The sequence below is a fragment of the Antechinus flavipes genome, chromosome 3, assembly GCF_016432865.1.
Source record: "Antechinus flavipes isolate AdamAnt ecotype Samford, QLD, Australia chromosome 3, AdamAnt_v2, whole genome shotgun sequence".
NCBI lineage: Eukaryota > Metazoa > Chordata > Mammalia > Dasyuromorphia > Dasyuridae > Antechinus > Antechinus flavipes.
This window is the reverse complement of record NC_067400.1, coordinates 334606059-334623723: the sequence shown is the minus strand read 5'-3', so window position 1 is coordinate 334623723 and position 17665 is coordinate 334606059. Positions and strand designations below refer to the sequence as shown.

Below are 17665 nucleotides of genomic sequence, written 5' to 3'. Positions count from 1 at the left end.
TTCTGCATTGTGGTGAATATATAGTTGCAGCAGTTCCCTAATACATAAATTCAGAGAGAAGATTTTTCTCCCATAACAACTTCTTCCCAGTTCCAGAAAGCAAATCACTCATACACAACGTGGTCTGCAACTTCTATTGAGTCTTTCTGTGACTGGCAAAAAGCATATATACTAAAGGAAAAATCGTGTCCATAAGTAAGTAAATTCAAATAATATGAAGCATTTTCTTTCTTCCTTTCCTTCTTTTATTTTTTTAGGTTATATATGTACATTCAATTTTTACATATTTCCATATGAGTCATATTGAGAGAGAAAAATTGGAACAAAAAGAAAAACCAAGAGGAGAAAAAAAAAGGTGAAAAATAGCATGTGTTGATCCACACAGTCTCCATAGTTCTTTCTCTGTATATGGATGTGCTTTTCATCCAAAGTTTATTGGAATTGCCCTGGATCACTGAATTGCTGAGAAGAAACATATCTATCATAGTTGATCATCACCAGTCTGGTTGCTATGTACAGTGATTTCCTGGTTCTGCTTGCTTCACTTAACATCAGTTCATGTAAATCTTCAGTTCATCATTTTTTATAAAGCAATAATATTCTATTACTTTATATAATATAACATATTCAGCCATTCTCCAAATGTTGGGCATTCACTCATGTTCCAAGTCTTTGCTACCAAAAAAGAGCTGCTACAAACATTTTTGCACATGGGGGTCTTTTTCCCTCATTTATGATTTCTTTAGGATACTGAGCTAGTAAGGGCACTCACAGATCATACTTCCATATTGCTCTCCAGAATGGTTGGATTAAACAAGTGTGAAACCACAACTCCACCAACAATGCATTAGTGTCCAGAATAAAGCATTTTCAAGAAGAAGTAAATGGTAATACCACAGTAATAGGTAGCAAGCACCTCAACTGTGTTTTGAAAGAAGTTAAGTATTCTAAGAGGAGACAAGGCCATACCAGATCTGGCAAATAATATAGTCAAAAATACAGAGTTAAGCAATAGAATGACATGAACTTGCCAATTTCAGTGGAACAGAGTGAGGGAAGGGGAATAATTTTATTTACTTTATTTTTAATTTATGAAATAAAACAAGCATTTTCATAACAGTAGAATTTTTAAAATATGGTTGTATATCTATTATGTACTATAACTATGAGGTACAACTCTTGCTACTGTTTTTGAATATACAATAAAATTATCATGTAACTTTCTTTTTATTTTTTCTTTCCTTTCCTTTTCCCCCTCCCCACCATTCACTCTTTGGTAGAAATTGTTGGGAAAACAAGACCACAACCTGGCAGAAGTTGGACATAGTCTAATATCTTAAATCATTTATTAAATTAAGGTCAAAATGGATACATGACCTAGATATAAAGATAGCGATTACAAGAAGACTTATGGATAAGCAAACAATTTGTGAATAAATAAGAGATAGAGAATAGTGTTTGGTATAAAATGAATAATTTTGATTACATTAAAAAGATTGTATACAAATAAAACAAGTGTAGCTAGAAACACAAAAAGAATAGTATGAAATGAAATTGAAAAGAAAAATGACACAGATTGTAAAGGGTTTTAAATGCCAAGCTAAAGAGCTTTTATTTTATCCTAGAGGCAATAGAAGCTATTGAGGATTTTTTAATGGAGCGGGGAAGAGTTACATGGTTATATATTTGTTTTAGGAATATCAGTTTGGCAGCTGTGTAAAGAGTGAATTAGCTAGGGAAGAAATCGAAAACAAAGGGACCAAGGAGGAGGCTATTGCAATATTTCAAGCAAGAGAAGATGGGAACTTGAACTAGCACAGAAGCTATATGAGGAGAGAGAAAAGAATGAACTGAAGAAATGCTGGAAAGGTCAGATCAGCAATATTTATTGACTTATTGATTGAATATGGGGTGAGAGAGAGGGAAGAACTGAGGGTAATTGCAAGGCTGTGAACCTAAGTGACTGAAAGGCTAGTAATGCCCTAACTAGAAATAGGGAAGTGTGCATATAAATTCTATTTTAAACATGTTGAGTTTGAAATGCATAAAAGATGTCCAGGTGGAGTTGTCTAATGGATAGTTAGTAAAATAGAATTAGAAGTCAGGACAGAGATTATGGCTGGAGATAGATATGTACGTGTGTGTGTGTGTGTGTGTATGAAAATATACACACATATATATGTATACATATACATATGTGTATGTCCATAAATACATATATATACATAGTTAGAAATATGCATAGGGATAATTAAATTTATGGGTTCTGATAAAATCACAAATAAGGAAAATGTAAAGAAGAGAAGAGGACATAGGTCACAACTTTGGGGAATGCCCATGCCACACTAAATACATAGGAAGGTGATGGTGATATAGCAAATGAGATTGAAGGGGGAAAAAACAGAAAGGGAGTCACAGTATCATAGAATCCTAAAAGGAAGAGAGGAGCTAAATGGAGGGGATCACTGAAAATGTCAAAAGCTGTGGAGAGGGCAAGTAAAACGGAGAAAAGGGTATTAGACTTCGCAATTCAGAGATCATAGGTAACTTTGTACAGAGCAATTTCAATCAAATATTAAGATTGAAAGCCATGTTATGAGTTGAAAGGGATAAAAAATAAAAAGAGACTTTGGGATGGGACATGGGGGAAATGAAAATTCTCAAATAGCCTTTCTTTTCTCAGTTAAAGTAGGAGACAAAGATCTCAATTAAGAAGGGGTAGGGAAGAAGTGGTTTGGAAGGTTTGAAGAAAGAGAAGTTTATAATCAACAGTGTGCAAATTGTGATGGAAAATTAATCAAGCAATAAGGATCCAGCAACCATAAATAACATCAATTCACAATGAGCCCAGCTTGCATAGTTACATGACCATCCAGCAGATTCATCATTTAAGGAAAAAAGAATAATGTGTTGATCTTTGAGAACAGGATGAGTAGATGACCACAAAGTAATCTTCATCTGTGGTTGCACAAGTAGATATGTAATTTTAAGACTTCCTCCACAAAAAGTTCTGAACTGAGAATCAATAGATCTAAATTCTAATCTTTACTCTTTGGGCAACTCCTTTGACCTCAGAGTCCTTTCCCTAATGGAGATAATAATACTTTCTCTTACTACCTCAAAGGAGTAAGAGAGTCAAATGATATAATGAATATGAAAATGCTTTGAAAATATGTAAAGTACTGACTCCTCCCCTACCCCTGAGAAGAGAAAAAAAACTCACCTCCCTCCTTTGTGTAGGCAGAGGACTATGGGTGTGGAACATTGCATATACCACTAGACTTGGTGGATGTGTTGGTTGATTTTGATGAACTAGTTTCTTTTTTTCTCTTTCTTCCAAGGGATGACTCATTAGACAAAAGGAATCAGAAAGGAGTCATCAGAAATGAAGGTAATGTAAAAACAAAATATGTCAATAAAACATTTTAAGAAAAATCAATGCAAGTCATTATTACTATTTTCATTAACCACAAATTGGTGCATAAGGGAATAAAGGGAGGCCATGAAAAGAATTCATCCCAATCTATTATTTAATTGATGTGGGAAATTTCTGGTGTGGCAACCCCCTCCACAGATACAAATAGTTAACTTAGAGAACCGTCTCAGGCTGAAAAATTAAGTGATTTACCCAAAATCATATAATCAGGATGGCAGAGACAATAGCTGAATCTATGTTATTCAAACAAGGAAGCCAGACTTCCATCTATTATATCAAACTGCCTTGTGACACACTATTTATAGAAGTTGTGTTGTTGCTGTTGTTGAGTTGGGGTTTTTTTGGGGGGAAGAATATTATTTTAATTGATTTTGTCTGATTGATAAATTTGGCACCGACATATAATTGCTGACTGGTCAGCTGATCTCATTTATGGCTTTACTTTACCAGAACATCTTTTTTTATCTCTCTCTATTTAATCAAGTCAATATTCCATCTGCTGCCTTGTTGTGCTTGGGCAATGGGTACAGGCCCTGGGATTTGTTATCAGGAATAAATAACTGAATATACTCCCTGAGCAGAGAGTGATCAGAGGACACCAGTTCTTTGAACAGACTCAGGGAGGATTAGTGCTTTCTGTCAGAGGTTATTCCTTAGGAGGGAAGAATCCTGTCTTTTGCTGGGGAAAGGATCTCTTGGACTTGATGAATATGCTTTAATATTTGATCACCCTTGAATTTTCCACCAGGATCACCAGTCTGATAAAGGGTCAGATTGTTTTCTCTGATTCAAACTGCCATGTCAAGTCAGATAAGCCTTATCTCTGCCTTAAACCGTTGCTGCATCTACCCAAGGACCTGAAAGGTAAGCCTCATCTCTTGAAAGTTCTCATCTCAAGCCTGCCTATCCTTACCTATCCATATTCTTCAGGGGGAATAAAATCTGGGCAGCCAGCCCCAGATCCCAGTTCTAAACTAGCTGGATTGCTAGGGTGGACCAGCTCACAAGACCTTGCTTCCTGTGGGCTCCCTCTTGCTTTTTTTAGCTCTTTTGAAACCAGACCCTGCCTGCTCTGACTTTACTCCCTACCTCACCCTGTCTTAGAGCTGTAGAATGCCCATGGGTAGCCTTACTTAATGAATTCAAGGACATCAATTTGCAAAAGTAGTAATGGACCCCGAGTCTGGAAGACCCTGACTTCAAATCCTGCTTCTGACATTTACTAGCTTTGTGACCACCAGAAAATCACTTCATCTCTCTGAGCTGTTTTTTCATTTAAAAAAATCTGTAGTAACTAATTTTATAGGGATGTAGTGGGATTTAAACAAGATCATGCTCATAAAGTGCTTCACAAATTTTGAAGTATCATAGAAATGTCAGTTTCATTGTTAATATTATTATTATTATTATTATTACAAGTCCTTTTTCTAACTGACTGCTTGCCTTTAATGCTGTACCTGTGGCGCTATCTGCCAGGATCCTCCTACAGTTTGGATCCAGCCTCTCTAGGTCTGCCCCAGGTCGTAGCCTCTCCTGACCCAGGACATCCCAGAATTTGTGAGCATCCTTAGCAACTCCCAACCAAAGTGCTGGTTTCTTTTCCCCAGCCCCTCCAGGATCATCAGAGAGATGAACATCACCGTGTGCTTCTCAGTCTTCCTGCTGAGCACCACCCTGGTCTTCAGCAGGGAGCCCGACGCCAACACCACGCTGCCCTGGAACACAAGCTCTTCGCCCGAGCTGCGTGACTGGGGCGCCCCCACGCAGTTTACCGAAATGAAGCTCTTCCTCATCTCGCCCATCCTCTGCCTGCTGGTGGCTGCCGCGGTCATCCCCTTCATCTTGTTTGCCATCTTCTCCAACTTCCAGGCCCGCCAGGAGCCGCGATACCTCATCTTGGGCAGCGCCATGCTGTATAACCTGTTCTACCTCCTCTTCTACACACTCTCCACCATCTTGAATGTGGCTGATTTTCGACTGCCCAGGACTGCCTGCGTCCTCCTCCTGTTTCTGATCTCACAGGCCTACTGCGGCGGGCTGCTCACCGCTGTGGCCATGGTGCTGGACACATACCTGGCCATCCTGTGGCCACTGCGCTATGTCTCCATCATGACCTTGCTCCGAACCAAGAAGCTCATCTTATCCATTTGGGTCTTTGCTGGCCTTTTCCCCGCCACAGTCTTCTTCATCCTGTGGGCCACACAAGAGCCAACAATCTGCAATGTGGAAATCTGCTCCCTCCCGGTCATTCTGGTGATGACCCTGCACGGAGACAATGCTGTCAGACTCTGCTATGTCCTGTCAGTTACCTCCCTCTTCCTCTGCCTCTTCCTAATTACTTTCTGCTACTTCAGCCTCTATATGAAAACCCGCCAGTTGGGCATTTGGAAGGGTATAGCCTCCCGGGCCAGTGTCACATTTCTGATGCATTACACAATACTGTTCTTATACTTTTGCCCACTTCTGGCCCATGTGGTCGAAACACTGCTTTACCGTCATCACCACATCAGCCTCCAGACTGGGATCTGGTTGTCACTGACTATCTGTAACATCCTGGTGGTCCTGCCCAAAGCTCTGTCTCCTTACCTCTATGGACTGCGCTACAGAGAGATCACTAAGAGCCTTAGACTCCTGTGTGCTTGGAAGTATCCTAATTTGAGGACACCAGCTGTGTTATCTTGAGGGCTTCTTGACCCACCCCATACACATAAATGGACAAAGTCCAACAAGGACCCTTTGTGTCCTTTGCTCACCTCCCCCCAGTTTGAGTTGCAATGCCACAGCAGTCTTTTGACTCAGACCAGGTGTTTGCATTGACTGCGTAATGGAGAAAGAATATTGAACTAAGAATCAGAAGATCTGGGTTTTAGTTCTGGGACTGCCACTAAAGAGCTATATAAACACTAAAGAGCTTGGTAAGTCACCTAATCTGTCTGGCCCTGTAGAATGAGGAAGCTGACTTAAATGATCTTTAAAATCCTTTCTAATTTTGAAATAGTATTCTTCAGTATCAGACATGGTGAAGTGGGGGAGCGGGGTAACACTGTATACTGGAACTGTTAAAACACTCAACAAGCATTTAAGTGCTAGGTACTGTACTAAGCACTGGAAATATGAAGAAAGGCAAAATATAGTCCCTGCTCACAAGGACTCTTATGTATATGGTGCTATAGACATCATCAGCTTTGATGTTAAATGAAGGAAACACACAGAATGCAAGATCATATTGATGCAGCTGTAAGAGAAAAAGACTTGGGCATTCTGAAAATGGGCCATGATCAGTAGACGCAATTGGCACAGTGGAAAGAACTCTGAATCTGGGGCCAGAAAATCTGGCTTCAGTACATCATTCTGCTACTTGCTATGTGATCTTTAGACAAGTTACTTTGTGCCTCTGGAAAGCCGTAGGGTTGGACAAAATGGTTTCTAAGGTTTGTTCCAGCTCTAAAACGCTGTTCTTTTGTGGAGCCAGAAATGGTATACATTATAGGATAAGAAGGTCGGCAGTGGAAGGAGCTCTAGGTCTAGAGTCAGGAATACCTGAGTTTCCTTTCACTGAATGTTTTCTGCAGTGGAAGAAGTTAGTGTTAAATTGTTCCACTTCAGTTAAAGATCTGCATTATGTACAAGGCTATAGTCATATAGAGTGGAAGAGTTAGTTTAACTTGTTCCACTTCAGTTAAAGACCCAAATTATGTACAAGGCTGTTGTCAAGACAATGGAAATAAAAATACAAAAACAAGACAATCTGTGTCCCCAATAACTTAGATTCTACTGACCTGTACCAGATGACTAAGAGTTTAGAGAGATGATAAGTGATTATATACAATTCAACTGGAACATAGATTTAGAACTGGAGCTTCAGAGACCATCTGGTCTAGGGGTTCTTAACCTTTTTGGGTAATTTAAAAAAATTTTGGTAATTATATTTCAGTATATTTGGCTTATTTTGTAAAACTATATGTTTTATTTTATGAATTTAAAAATATTATCCTGAACAGGGATTTATTAGTTTCACTAGATTGACAACAACAAAAAAGGTAAGACACAAAAAAAGATTAAGATCTAGCCCAATCATCATTTTAGAGAGGAGAAAACTGAGTTAGGAGAGGAACCATGCCAAAGTAAGCTAACCTGGCTAGGATTAGAGAGGAAGAAGGAAAGAATGTTGTATTATCAGGATCTGGGTTTATAAATATGTCTCTCTTTTTATCTACCTGTGACTTGTTCTGTTCAAATATGCCTGCAGGTGTATATAATTAAAACTTGAGGATGTGACTGAAACCAATCACTGAAACCAATGAATAATTAAACATAAAAGGGAGATGGTAGTATAGACAAAAATATTTATAGGAACACCTTTTCTTAATGGCAAAGAACTAGAAACAAAGTGAGTTTGTTTGATTTGAAGAATATTTGAAGAATATCTAATTGTAAGATATCTGTATTTAGTGGACTTTATTTTGCTTTTAAAAATAAGTACGAAGAATTCAGAGAAACTTGTGAAGACTTAAATGAATTTACACAGCAGTGTGGAATAAAGCCTTCATGTCTTCAGATATGATCGATATATTATTGGATTAGTGTTGCTTGATTACATTTATTTTGTAACAAGAAGGGGTTTGGGGGAAGGATGACAATAATGTAAACAAGAAGAAAAGAATATCAATAAAAAGTTTTTTTTAAAAAAGTCTTTCACTGTGTTTCCAGGATTTGTGTACAGATGATAAAGAAATTCATTTCAACTCAAATGTTTACTGAAACAAACTATGTGCTCAATCCTGCATTGTATGTGTATATGTATGTATGTATGTATGCATGTATATATGTGTGTGTATATATACATATAATGATACTGGTACTGTGCTATGTATATACTTATACTTACATATACATATGTATATATACTTATACTATATATACATATATGTGTGTATATATATTTATTTATAAGATGTATGTTTTGGCAGACTGGGGAAGGAGAGGGAAGAAGGAGTAAAGATGGGAAGGAGGATAAAAAAGTGGTTACAAAAAAGGAAAGGGCATGTTTCTGGGATAAGATTTCCTGAAGGTATTCACAATCTGATTGATGAGATATAAAATAATTTTAATAATATGAAAAAATTTAAGATTAGGCAAATAATGTGGACTAGAAATATTATAACAGTTCAATATAAATAGAGGTAGTCTAGGAAGAATTCATGATGGAGGTACAATATGAGCTGACACTCATGGGTAGGTAGAATTTGGATAGATGGAACAAATATGAAGGAGTATTCTAAGGGAACATCACTGAGCAAAGTCCTTAAATTCTCATTGGATGTACAAATCTTATCCCAGAAACATGCTGAAGAAAACATGTTGAGTCACGTGGGGAAGGAGGGGAAAGGGGGAGGCTATCCCATTCTGGGTGGAAATTGTTAACCTAGCACCCACTAGGTTAAGTTAGGTTAGGTTAGGACATATTTAGAGGCAGCAAGTGGGATGCCTGGACCATGGGAGAGAAAAGAAAGAAATAGGATTGAGTCATACTACAGAAGCTAAAGCAAAAGGATTTAATCTTTGGTTCTTGGGACCTTACAGTCTCAATGAAGACAGCAGAGACATGGGAAATTATAAAAATAAGCATTTCAGTTCACTAAAGGGTAGACACAAAATTCCCTTTAATTCCACTTGTTTCAGTGCTTGATAGGTTTTTCTAGCTGTGATATCGTGTTTCTGCCTTCTTATACAGCAAAAGGACAGGCAGGAGAGAGATTAGCTATATGATCAACTCACTCTTGAATTTAGACATGAAATGATTAAAACATTAACAAAGCCAATGCCATATAGAAAATAAGACTTTTAATAACAAAGCTATTTCCACAGGCTGGTAGATGACCCAGAGTAATTATACTTTATAATCAGGTAATAAATAAAACTGTCTGACAAATGCTTTTTCTGGAGCTTAGACATTTAACAGTAACACTCTATACAGAAAATCCCATGGTCATTTATGGTCATTTGTAATAAAGTTAAGGACAGGGAGATAAGAGCTAAACAAAGTTGTAGCTGAACTATTTATAGACCTTTGGTCCCGCCATCAAGTCAAAATTACATTTCAACTCCCTGACTCCTCCCCAACTCAGACATTTTATTCACCAATCAGAAAAGTGAACAAATTAAAACAGAAACCTACAAGGTCCAGGAATTAAAGTAAGAAAAGGTTGAAAGTAGTTCTTGGCACTTCCTTCTTTTATTTTGTTTTATTTATTAATAATCAAGGGCTCTTTGGGGAAAGTTTTATTTCCTATTTGGTCTCCAGAGACTGAGGATGCAGTTAGCAGCACAGACCTCAGTGTCTGACGAAGAGTAGGCACCCCATGAATGTTTGTTGACTAGACTTTTATAGGAAAAAAAAACAAAACATTCCACTATAGCAGAAAAAATAATTGAGATGTCTAGAGAAATTAATCCTCTAAGCCATTTAACATGACTGATGAGCTTCCTTGCTGCACTAACCAAGGGAAATTGTTTGAATATCACTGGTTCTTCGCCTAGAGACTAAGCCTTTGAGAGACTGGAGAAGCTGCCGATATCTCAGTCCGTACAAGTAAGGCAGCAGGGCTCTAGGAAGTAGCATCAGTATTTCACTGTTAATGGCCATCAACCATAATCGGGCGTTGTTTCCAATGCGACGGTTCTTAGACAGCATAAGATCCACGGCGAAAAGCACCACGGGACTGATATACAGTACAATTAACATCGTATGAATCAGCAACGTTCCTTTGGCCCTCGAATAACGATTGATGCAAAGGCCCGACGTCCTGGCCACGTGGTAGATCTTTACGTAGCAGTAGGAGATCAGAGCCGCACAGACAAAGAGGGCGCAGAAGATGAACACGTGAGCAACCGTGATCAGGTGATTGGTGTCCGCGTGGGAATTCAGGGTCAGCTGCAGGATACACAGCGAGTGGTCATTTGTCAATCGAGAATCCCGCCGTTTGCTGAACCAAACCAGGAAGGTGGGGAAGAAGCAGGCTACCACCCAGATCACCGCCACCACTTTCCTGGCGGTGGCCGTGGACATGAGGGAGAGATAGCGAAGCGGGAGCATGACCGCAAGGTAGGTGTCTGCCACCATGACGGTGAATGACAAGATGGTGCTTGCATAGGCGATAAATATCACGTCAGTGAGGATGCCGCAGAAAACGCGCCCGAGGCTCCAACCGGTGAGGTTACTTGTTGAAACCAGCACATGGAACAGAATATAGGTCAGATCTGAGAATATGATGTTAGCAAAGAGCAAGTAACGGGGCTCACTCCGGAATTTCTTCTTCCGCAGGATAGTGACCAAGAGAAGGGGGCTCAAGGTCAGTGTGACCGTGGTGAGCAGAGTCAAAGGAAGGAGGAACCAACGGAGCGAGGGTAAGAGCGTCCAAAAGGCCTTCTCGAGTTCCAAGGAGCTGTTCCCCGGAAGCTGATAAAAAGCGGGTGCTAGGTTAACAATTTCCACCTGGAGTGGGGTGGCCTTTCCCCCCAGGTGACTCAGCATGGTCTCTTCAGCCATTCTGAGATAAGATCCGTACATCCATGAGGAAGTAAAGTACTCAGCATCTGGTCTTCTACTTAAACTGGCTCAAATGGGAGAAGCAGAAATGCCTTTCAGTTCTCACAAGTCATAAGATAAGACTGACCTAGGACAAAGGATAATTTTGTAAAATTTAAAATACTAGGCATGCAAATATATATTACTCATCCCAGAATTATACTTTCAGAGTTGAAAAAGATTTCATCTAATTCAAGCCAAACCTGATCAGAAAGCCCCCCCTGGTTTTCTTCTGCTTGAAAATTCTCAAAGGGTTATCAGCTAATCAATCTGAGAGAATAGAAATGCAGAGAACTTAAACAAATTAAAGTTCCTTCTGAACAACTCTTTTTCTTAATGAAATTTCTTCATCCTCATTAAATTCATGTGTCCAAAAGTAAAAAAATATTTTTAAAAACCTTTCTGGGGAATAACAGTCTTTGCATTGTAGAGTCAGTCTACTGAGTCTCTAATCTGCCTGAGAACTATGGAGGAATTAAAATAAGAAGCCCCTATAGTTGGTGGGAAAATAAAATATAATCATGTAACAAGCAATTAGAAGAAAATATTATTCCTTTCCCCCTTCTCTTCTGTATTCCACAAAGATAGCTGCTCACTTTTCTATAGTACTTTACCTTGTGAGGTAATTTGTGGTTGTTTAATCATTTCAATCATGTCTGATTGACTTAGTGACTGTTTGGGGTATTCTTGTCAAAGATAATGATAATGGTAAATGAGCTTCTCCTGCTCATTTTACAGATGAAGAAACCTAGGCAAACAGTGATAAGTGACTTGCCCAGGGTCACACAGCTAATAAATATGAGAGACTGGGATTTGAACTCAGATTTTTCTAACTCCAGGCCCAGCACCTTTATCCATTGTGCCACATAGCTGCCTGTGACATAGTTAGTCTAGATATTATATATTTCATAGATAAACTAGGATTTGCTAACTAGTCAACCAGAGACCTCAACCTAGTTTTCTTGATTTGAGAGGCAACATGATGTAGTGGAAAGGACAGTAATATTGGAGTCAAAAAGAACTAAGTTCAAATTCAGTGTCAAACGTTCAAGATCTCTGTATCTCATTTTTTTCTCAAGGAAATGGCCTCTCTCCTTCCTTCCAGTTCTAGGTCTATAATCCAATAATTCTTAACTTGCCTTCTTCCCATTCCACCAAGCTCAAACTCTTTCCTATTTGCAAAATTTGTAAAAAAAAAAAAAAAGTTGTAAAAAAAAAATGTAAGAAAATGATTAAGTATTTAAGGACAGAAACTTGGCCTTTTCCTTCTCTAGACTCTCAACAAGAGGATGGTGCCTTGGACATAATAGACTTTTGATATATATTTGTTGAATTAAATCCAATCAAATGCTAGAACTTGGAGTGGTAACTCTAAGCACTAGAGATTCACTTGTCTGGTCTATGTTTTTCCTTGAAGACTCTTGGGTTCCATTTTGTGATTTGAATCTGGGCCCTCCTTACACCTTCTCCTTTCTACACTGGAATCTCAGTGTCAGATTACATTTTACGGTTTCCCCCGCTACAATAGAAAGTTGGAGAAGGGAGTAAAAGCAAGGGATGAGGCAACATCTGGATTGTTTGGCAAACAGCTGTTTGGAGATATCAGTTTGGAAATAACCCTAGGATTACTTCATAGGCATTGTGATGAATGGAGTCACTGGACTTAGAGAGACACACTTGAGTTACAATCCTATCTCTGCCAGATCTCTCTGTGACCTTGAGCAAGGCACATTATTTTGTGTATAGTAAGTAAAAATATCATTCCATATAGCTAATGGGTCTGTTGTTATCAAGAATCCAATGAGATAATGTATGAAAATTTTTTGCAGTCTATAAAGTGCTAAATAAATGTCAACTATTATTATCAGTGATTAAGCAATAAAAATGATAGAGAAATAGAGAAAATAGTTTGAGTGATACCTTAAAAGGATTTAAATGTAGAGAAACACAGAATCAAATGCAATAAGAAGAAAAATAAAAAGCCTTAAACATTTCCCTTGGGTAGGTTTTAGTAAAGGATTATGTTTTTATCAGTAAGTATAAGTAGGAGATAGACAAATCAGCAGGTTTTGTTTTTGTTTTTTTAACCAGTAAGTAAGAGACAGACTAATCAGCAGAGACCACAGATTCTAGCTTTATATAATTTCTATTCCCCTCTTGGTGGTAGATGATCACTTCCAGTAGAATTGACTATTAACATTTTACCTCTCTCCATACCTGGCCTGGAACTCAAGGATAGCTAGAATGCTTTCTAAGAAACTGTTAAATATTAATAACCCCAAAGATAAGTTTGGACTCTGAAAAAGAGCTATGCAGAAATACTCTCTGACAATGCTGAATAACCTCCTAGAACAAAGACCAGGAACACTTTTTTAAATTAAGCATTGCCTTCCTTCACCTTATTTCCCAACAAAGTACCAGCTCTTTGTTTTCCAGTTATCAGAAACTATGGCTCTGTTTTCTTTATAGTCCAGAGAAAGCAATGTGATATAGTAGAGTGCTTTTGGTACTGTAAAGCCCACATTTATAATCATTTCACAGAATCACAGGATTAGATAGGAACTCAGAAGTCATTTATCCAACTCCAAAGCAATATTGTCCATAAAGTTCCAGACAAGTATCTAGTCTTCTTTAAAAGATTTCTATGGATAGGGAACACAATATTTGATCAAATCAGCCCATACCACTTTTGGACAATTGAAACTGAGAAGTTTTTTTCTTATATTGAGCAAAAATATCCTTTTCTGTACCCATAGTTCTTATTAATCATAATTTAGCTTTATAGGAACAAGGAAACAATTCCAATCCCTCTTCCACAGGACAACTTTCAAACAATTATAGATCATTATGAAGTCCCCCCTAAGTCTTCTTTTCTCCCCAGTTTAAGATGATGACATTATCTTATACAAATGTTGGTATGTCTTCTGTCTTTCTTCATATTGGTAGCCAGAACCTATCATCCTTAGAAAGTCTACCATAAGATCATAGAATTCAAGTTAGAATGGGTCTTAAAGGTTAAAAAAAAAAAAGGTACCTTTTACATTTTACTCATTTTACAAATGAGAAAACCGAAAACTAGAGAAATAAAATGTTTTAAAAAAGGTAGAGACACTAATCTTCTGTCTGATATTCTATCAACTAGATTGTTATCAAATTAATATAACTTTAAGTTCCTGGGTTGGTTTGTTATTTACATTAAATTTTAAGGTCTAAAATCATACATTTGCTTTAAATCACACAAATATAACACATTATGGAATCTTTTCATATGGCCATAAGCCATTTGAACACACATACACACATACATACATACATACACCCATTTCTCTATTAGTATCTATCTCATAGGGTTATTATACAAAAGCAACTCACGTTTATATAACCCATTAAGGTTTGCATAGCATTTTATGTACAATATCTCAATTGCTCCTCACAACAATCCTATGATTATTATTCCTATTATATCCTCATTTATTTATTATTTCATTAATATTCACTATTATTATCCCCTTTTTATACATGAGAAAACTTGAGTGCAGCAAGATTAATTAAATTAAGCAGGGTTCCACAACTACAGCTAAGGCAAAAGCTGAAGAAAAGTCTTCCTGATTCCAAGGCCAATACTTCATTCATAGGTTTAAAAGTATTTTACATGTATAACCTATATCAGATTGCTTGCTATCTTAGGGAGAGGAGAAAGGGAGAAGAAGGGTGAAAAATATGGAACACAAACTCTTACAAAAATAAATGTTAAAAAACAATCTTTGTATTTGGAATATATTTAGAAAAATAAAATACTATTGAATACTCCATTCATTATGGCACTCTGCATCCATGGATGTGTTATTGTACCCTGACGAGAGAGATTTTTAAGCTTCAGAAACCTTGAACTTGTAAGCAGCCTGTCAGATCCCAGTAAGAAAAATTCCTACCTGTCCTGTGGAGTCTTCCTATGTACTATTTTACTTCTCTGAAAGAAATGTGGTTTAAAAGAAACATTTTTGCAGACTTACTCCCCTATGGACTCAAAGTTAGAAACTCTGGGAAGTCCCCTTGGGTGGTTGCATTATTTAGGACTGAGGTCTCACTTCAGGGAAGGGAAGCTTTGACTTTTTACCCTCTGCAATGGTACATCTTAAATGTAGCATCTGACAGTTTCTCTTTGAAATGGAAATAGAACAGAGTCACAGAATACAATTTTTAAACCAGAATTTGCCCCTTGGGTAAAACAGAGTGCTATGAAAAAAGCCCTGACAGTGAAAGCAGAGAATCTAAATTGAAATCCTGGTTCTGCTCCTTAACTTTCTGTATCCACTTATTAAAGTTATTTCCTTTCTCTGGACCCTATCAACTAAATAAAGGAATTGCTTTGGATTAGGGGTCCTTAATCTGGAATTTGTGATGAGACTTCAAGAAATCCATGACCTTAAATGGGGTGAGAAAAGGAATTAAATCTTTATTTTGGTACAGTTGGTTTCCTGTGCTTATTTTATTCATTTAGAAACTATTCTGAAAAGGGATTGATAGACTTCAACACACACACACACACACACACACACACACACACTCACTCACACACGGAGAGAGAGAGGGAGAGAGACAGAGACAGAGAGAGACAGAGTGTGAGTTAAGAATCCCTATACTAAATAATCTTTACGATCCTTTCTAACTTTATTTGAATTGTAAAACCCTGTCCCGGGAGTCATAAATTCTGATCACTCATCATTTGAGTGCTGTCTGAAATCCCTTTCTCATACAAGGTGTAAGTGCATAGTAACAAGATGCTCCAAGTCACCTCTATTATCTCCATCTCCTCATCCATCAAGGCTCAACTAAAATCTTACCTTCTGCAAGAAGCCTTTCCTGATTTCCTTTCATCCTAGTGCCTTTCCCTCAAAACTTATCTCCATTTTATCCTGTCACTATCTTGTTAACACACAGTCCTTTTAATGCACGTTTTCTCTCCCATTGGAGCATGAGTTCCTTGAGAACAGGCAGTGGTTTCTTGCCTTTCTTTATATCTCTAACCCTTAATATATAGCGACTAGCACATAGCTAATGCTTAATAAATGATTCTTCCTTTGGGAATCCACTTTCCTTTGGGAATGTCAAACACTGCCTAAGACCCTGTTGATCTGACTGACAGACTAAAAAAGAAACAGGACATTACTCACGGTGGCATTTTTGAGTGCCTCAGCAAAAGGTCCAGGATATTAGTCTCATTGACTGGAATTTGATCTGCTCACCCTAGCAGGAAAGTAAACAATAGGCTCCACTTCTAATCCCTTCCAAACCACTGTGGCCTCTGAGAATGATTCTCTTTTCTTGAGCAATTTGGGGATCGATCCTCACCAGTGAGCTGGGCAGGGATGGAGTGATCATGCTGTGTTGACAAAGAGAGCCAGCTGAATAGTAGGATTATAAACCTCATCTGCAGCAGCTGATAGAGGTAACCCATAGCAACAGCTTCCCATAACCCCAGCCCTGAGCTTAGGTCATTGAGTCAACACAACCTGGTGTGAGGAAGAAGCATTTGACTAGTAAACTCAGAGGGGGAAATGCTATGGTGCTCTGATAGACCTCCATAGGCTCTCTGACTTCACCGTAGGGTGATGCAGAGAATCAAGTACTATTTTGGAGGATCAGAAAACCCCATGTGTAGGCTTTAGCTCTTTCATTTACTGGATTTGGGGTCCTGGGCAAGTCACTTCTTAGTTTTCATATTTCTCATCAGTAAAATGAAAAATACTTTGTACTTTATAAATGTGAATTTTTGGCAATTGGCCAACAAGTATCTATTAAGCACCTATTATATACCCTGCACTAGGGATGCAAATACAATGAATAAATAACTCTTCTCAAAGGGCATATATTCTAATAGGAAAAACAATATGCATACACAAGGCATCCAAACATGCTGTATAAGTGTAAGGTATTTTTACATATGCTCTCCTTTTTTTATGAAGCCCCATTACTTGGGTTAAGTGACTTGCCCAGGATCCCACAGCTAAGAAGTGTTAAGTGTCTGAGAGCAGATTTAAACTCAGTTAAATGTCTGAGATCAGATTTGAACTCAGGACCTCCTGACTTCAGGGTTGATTCTCTATCTACTGTGCCACCTAGTTGCCCCAACCCCATGAATTATTTAAATGTGGTTTATGGGGAAATATGAATAGATATCTTAGAAATTTCATCCACCCATCGCCAAGGATGACTTTGGTTCCTGACTGGAAGGGAGCAAGAAATTATCCCCACAAGGCTGGCCACTCAGCTCTCCTCAGAAAGAGGGGTACTGGCTAGAATTACATCTAATTATCCCATTCTAGATATTATTAGCCTAGAAAAAAATGATTTTTTAGGTTCAAACTGCTTGTGTGATTGCTATCTCCTAAAGTGGAAAAATTATCCCATTTATATCCAAAGGCTGGGTTCCTTCTCAACAAATGTTAATTACACATAAAATCATAAAAAAAAAAAATTAGTATATAGTGAATAGAAAATAAAAACATTTATCCAAGCAATAGCAAACAGAGCTTAAAGGAATTATATTGATTAGAATGTACCAGAAATAGAGTAAATCCCAATGGGATCAAGATATCTCAGGAAAAAAGGGGGAGTTGGGTGGGGGAGAGGAGAGAGAT

At 37.9% G+C, this 17665-nt stretch overlaps 2 protein-coding genes across 2 annotated transcripts; one reads left to right on the top strand and one right to left on the bottom strand.

Moving 5' to 3' along the window:
- Positions 1-5065: 5065 nt before the first annotated feature.
- On the top strand, positions 5066-6118 carry LOC127557214 (probable G-protein coupled receptor 148). Its single transcript, XM_051990622.1, has one exon. The coding sequence runs from the start codon at positions 5066-5068 to the stop codon at positions 6116-6118; it is 1053 nt and encodes a 350-aa protein (XP_051846582.1).
- Positions 6119-9266: 3148 nt separating this feature from the next.
- On the bottom strand, positions 9267-11232 carry GPR148 (G protein-coupled receptor 148). Its single transcript, XM_051991212.1, has one exon. The coding sequence runs from the start codon at positions 11004-11006 to the stop codon at positions 9933-9935; it is 1074 nt and encodes a 357-aa protein (XP_051847172.1). The 5' UTR covers positions 11007-11232; the 3' UTR covers positions 9267-9932.
- Positions 11233-17665: the final 6433 nt, after the last annotated feature.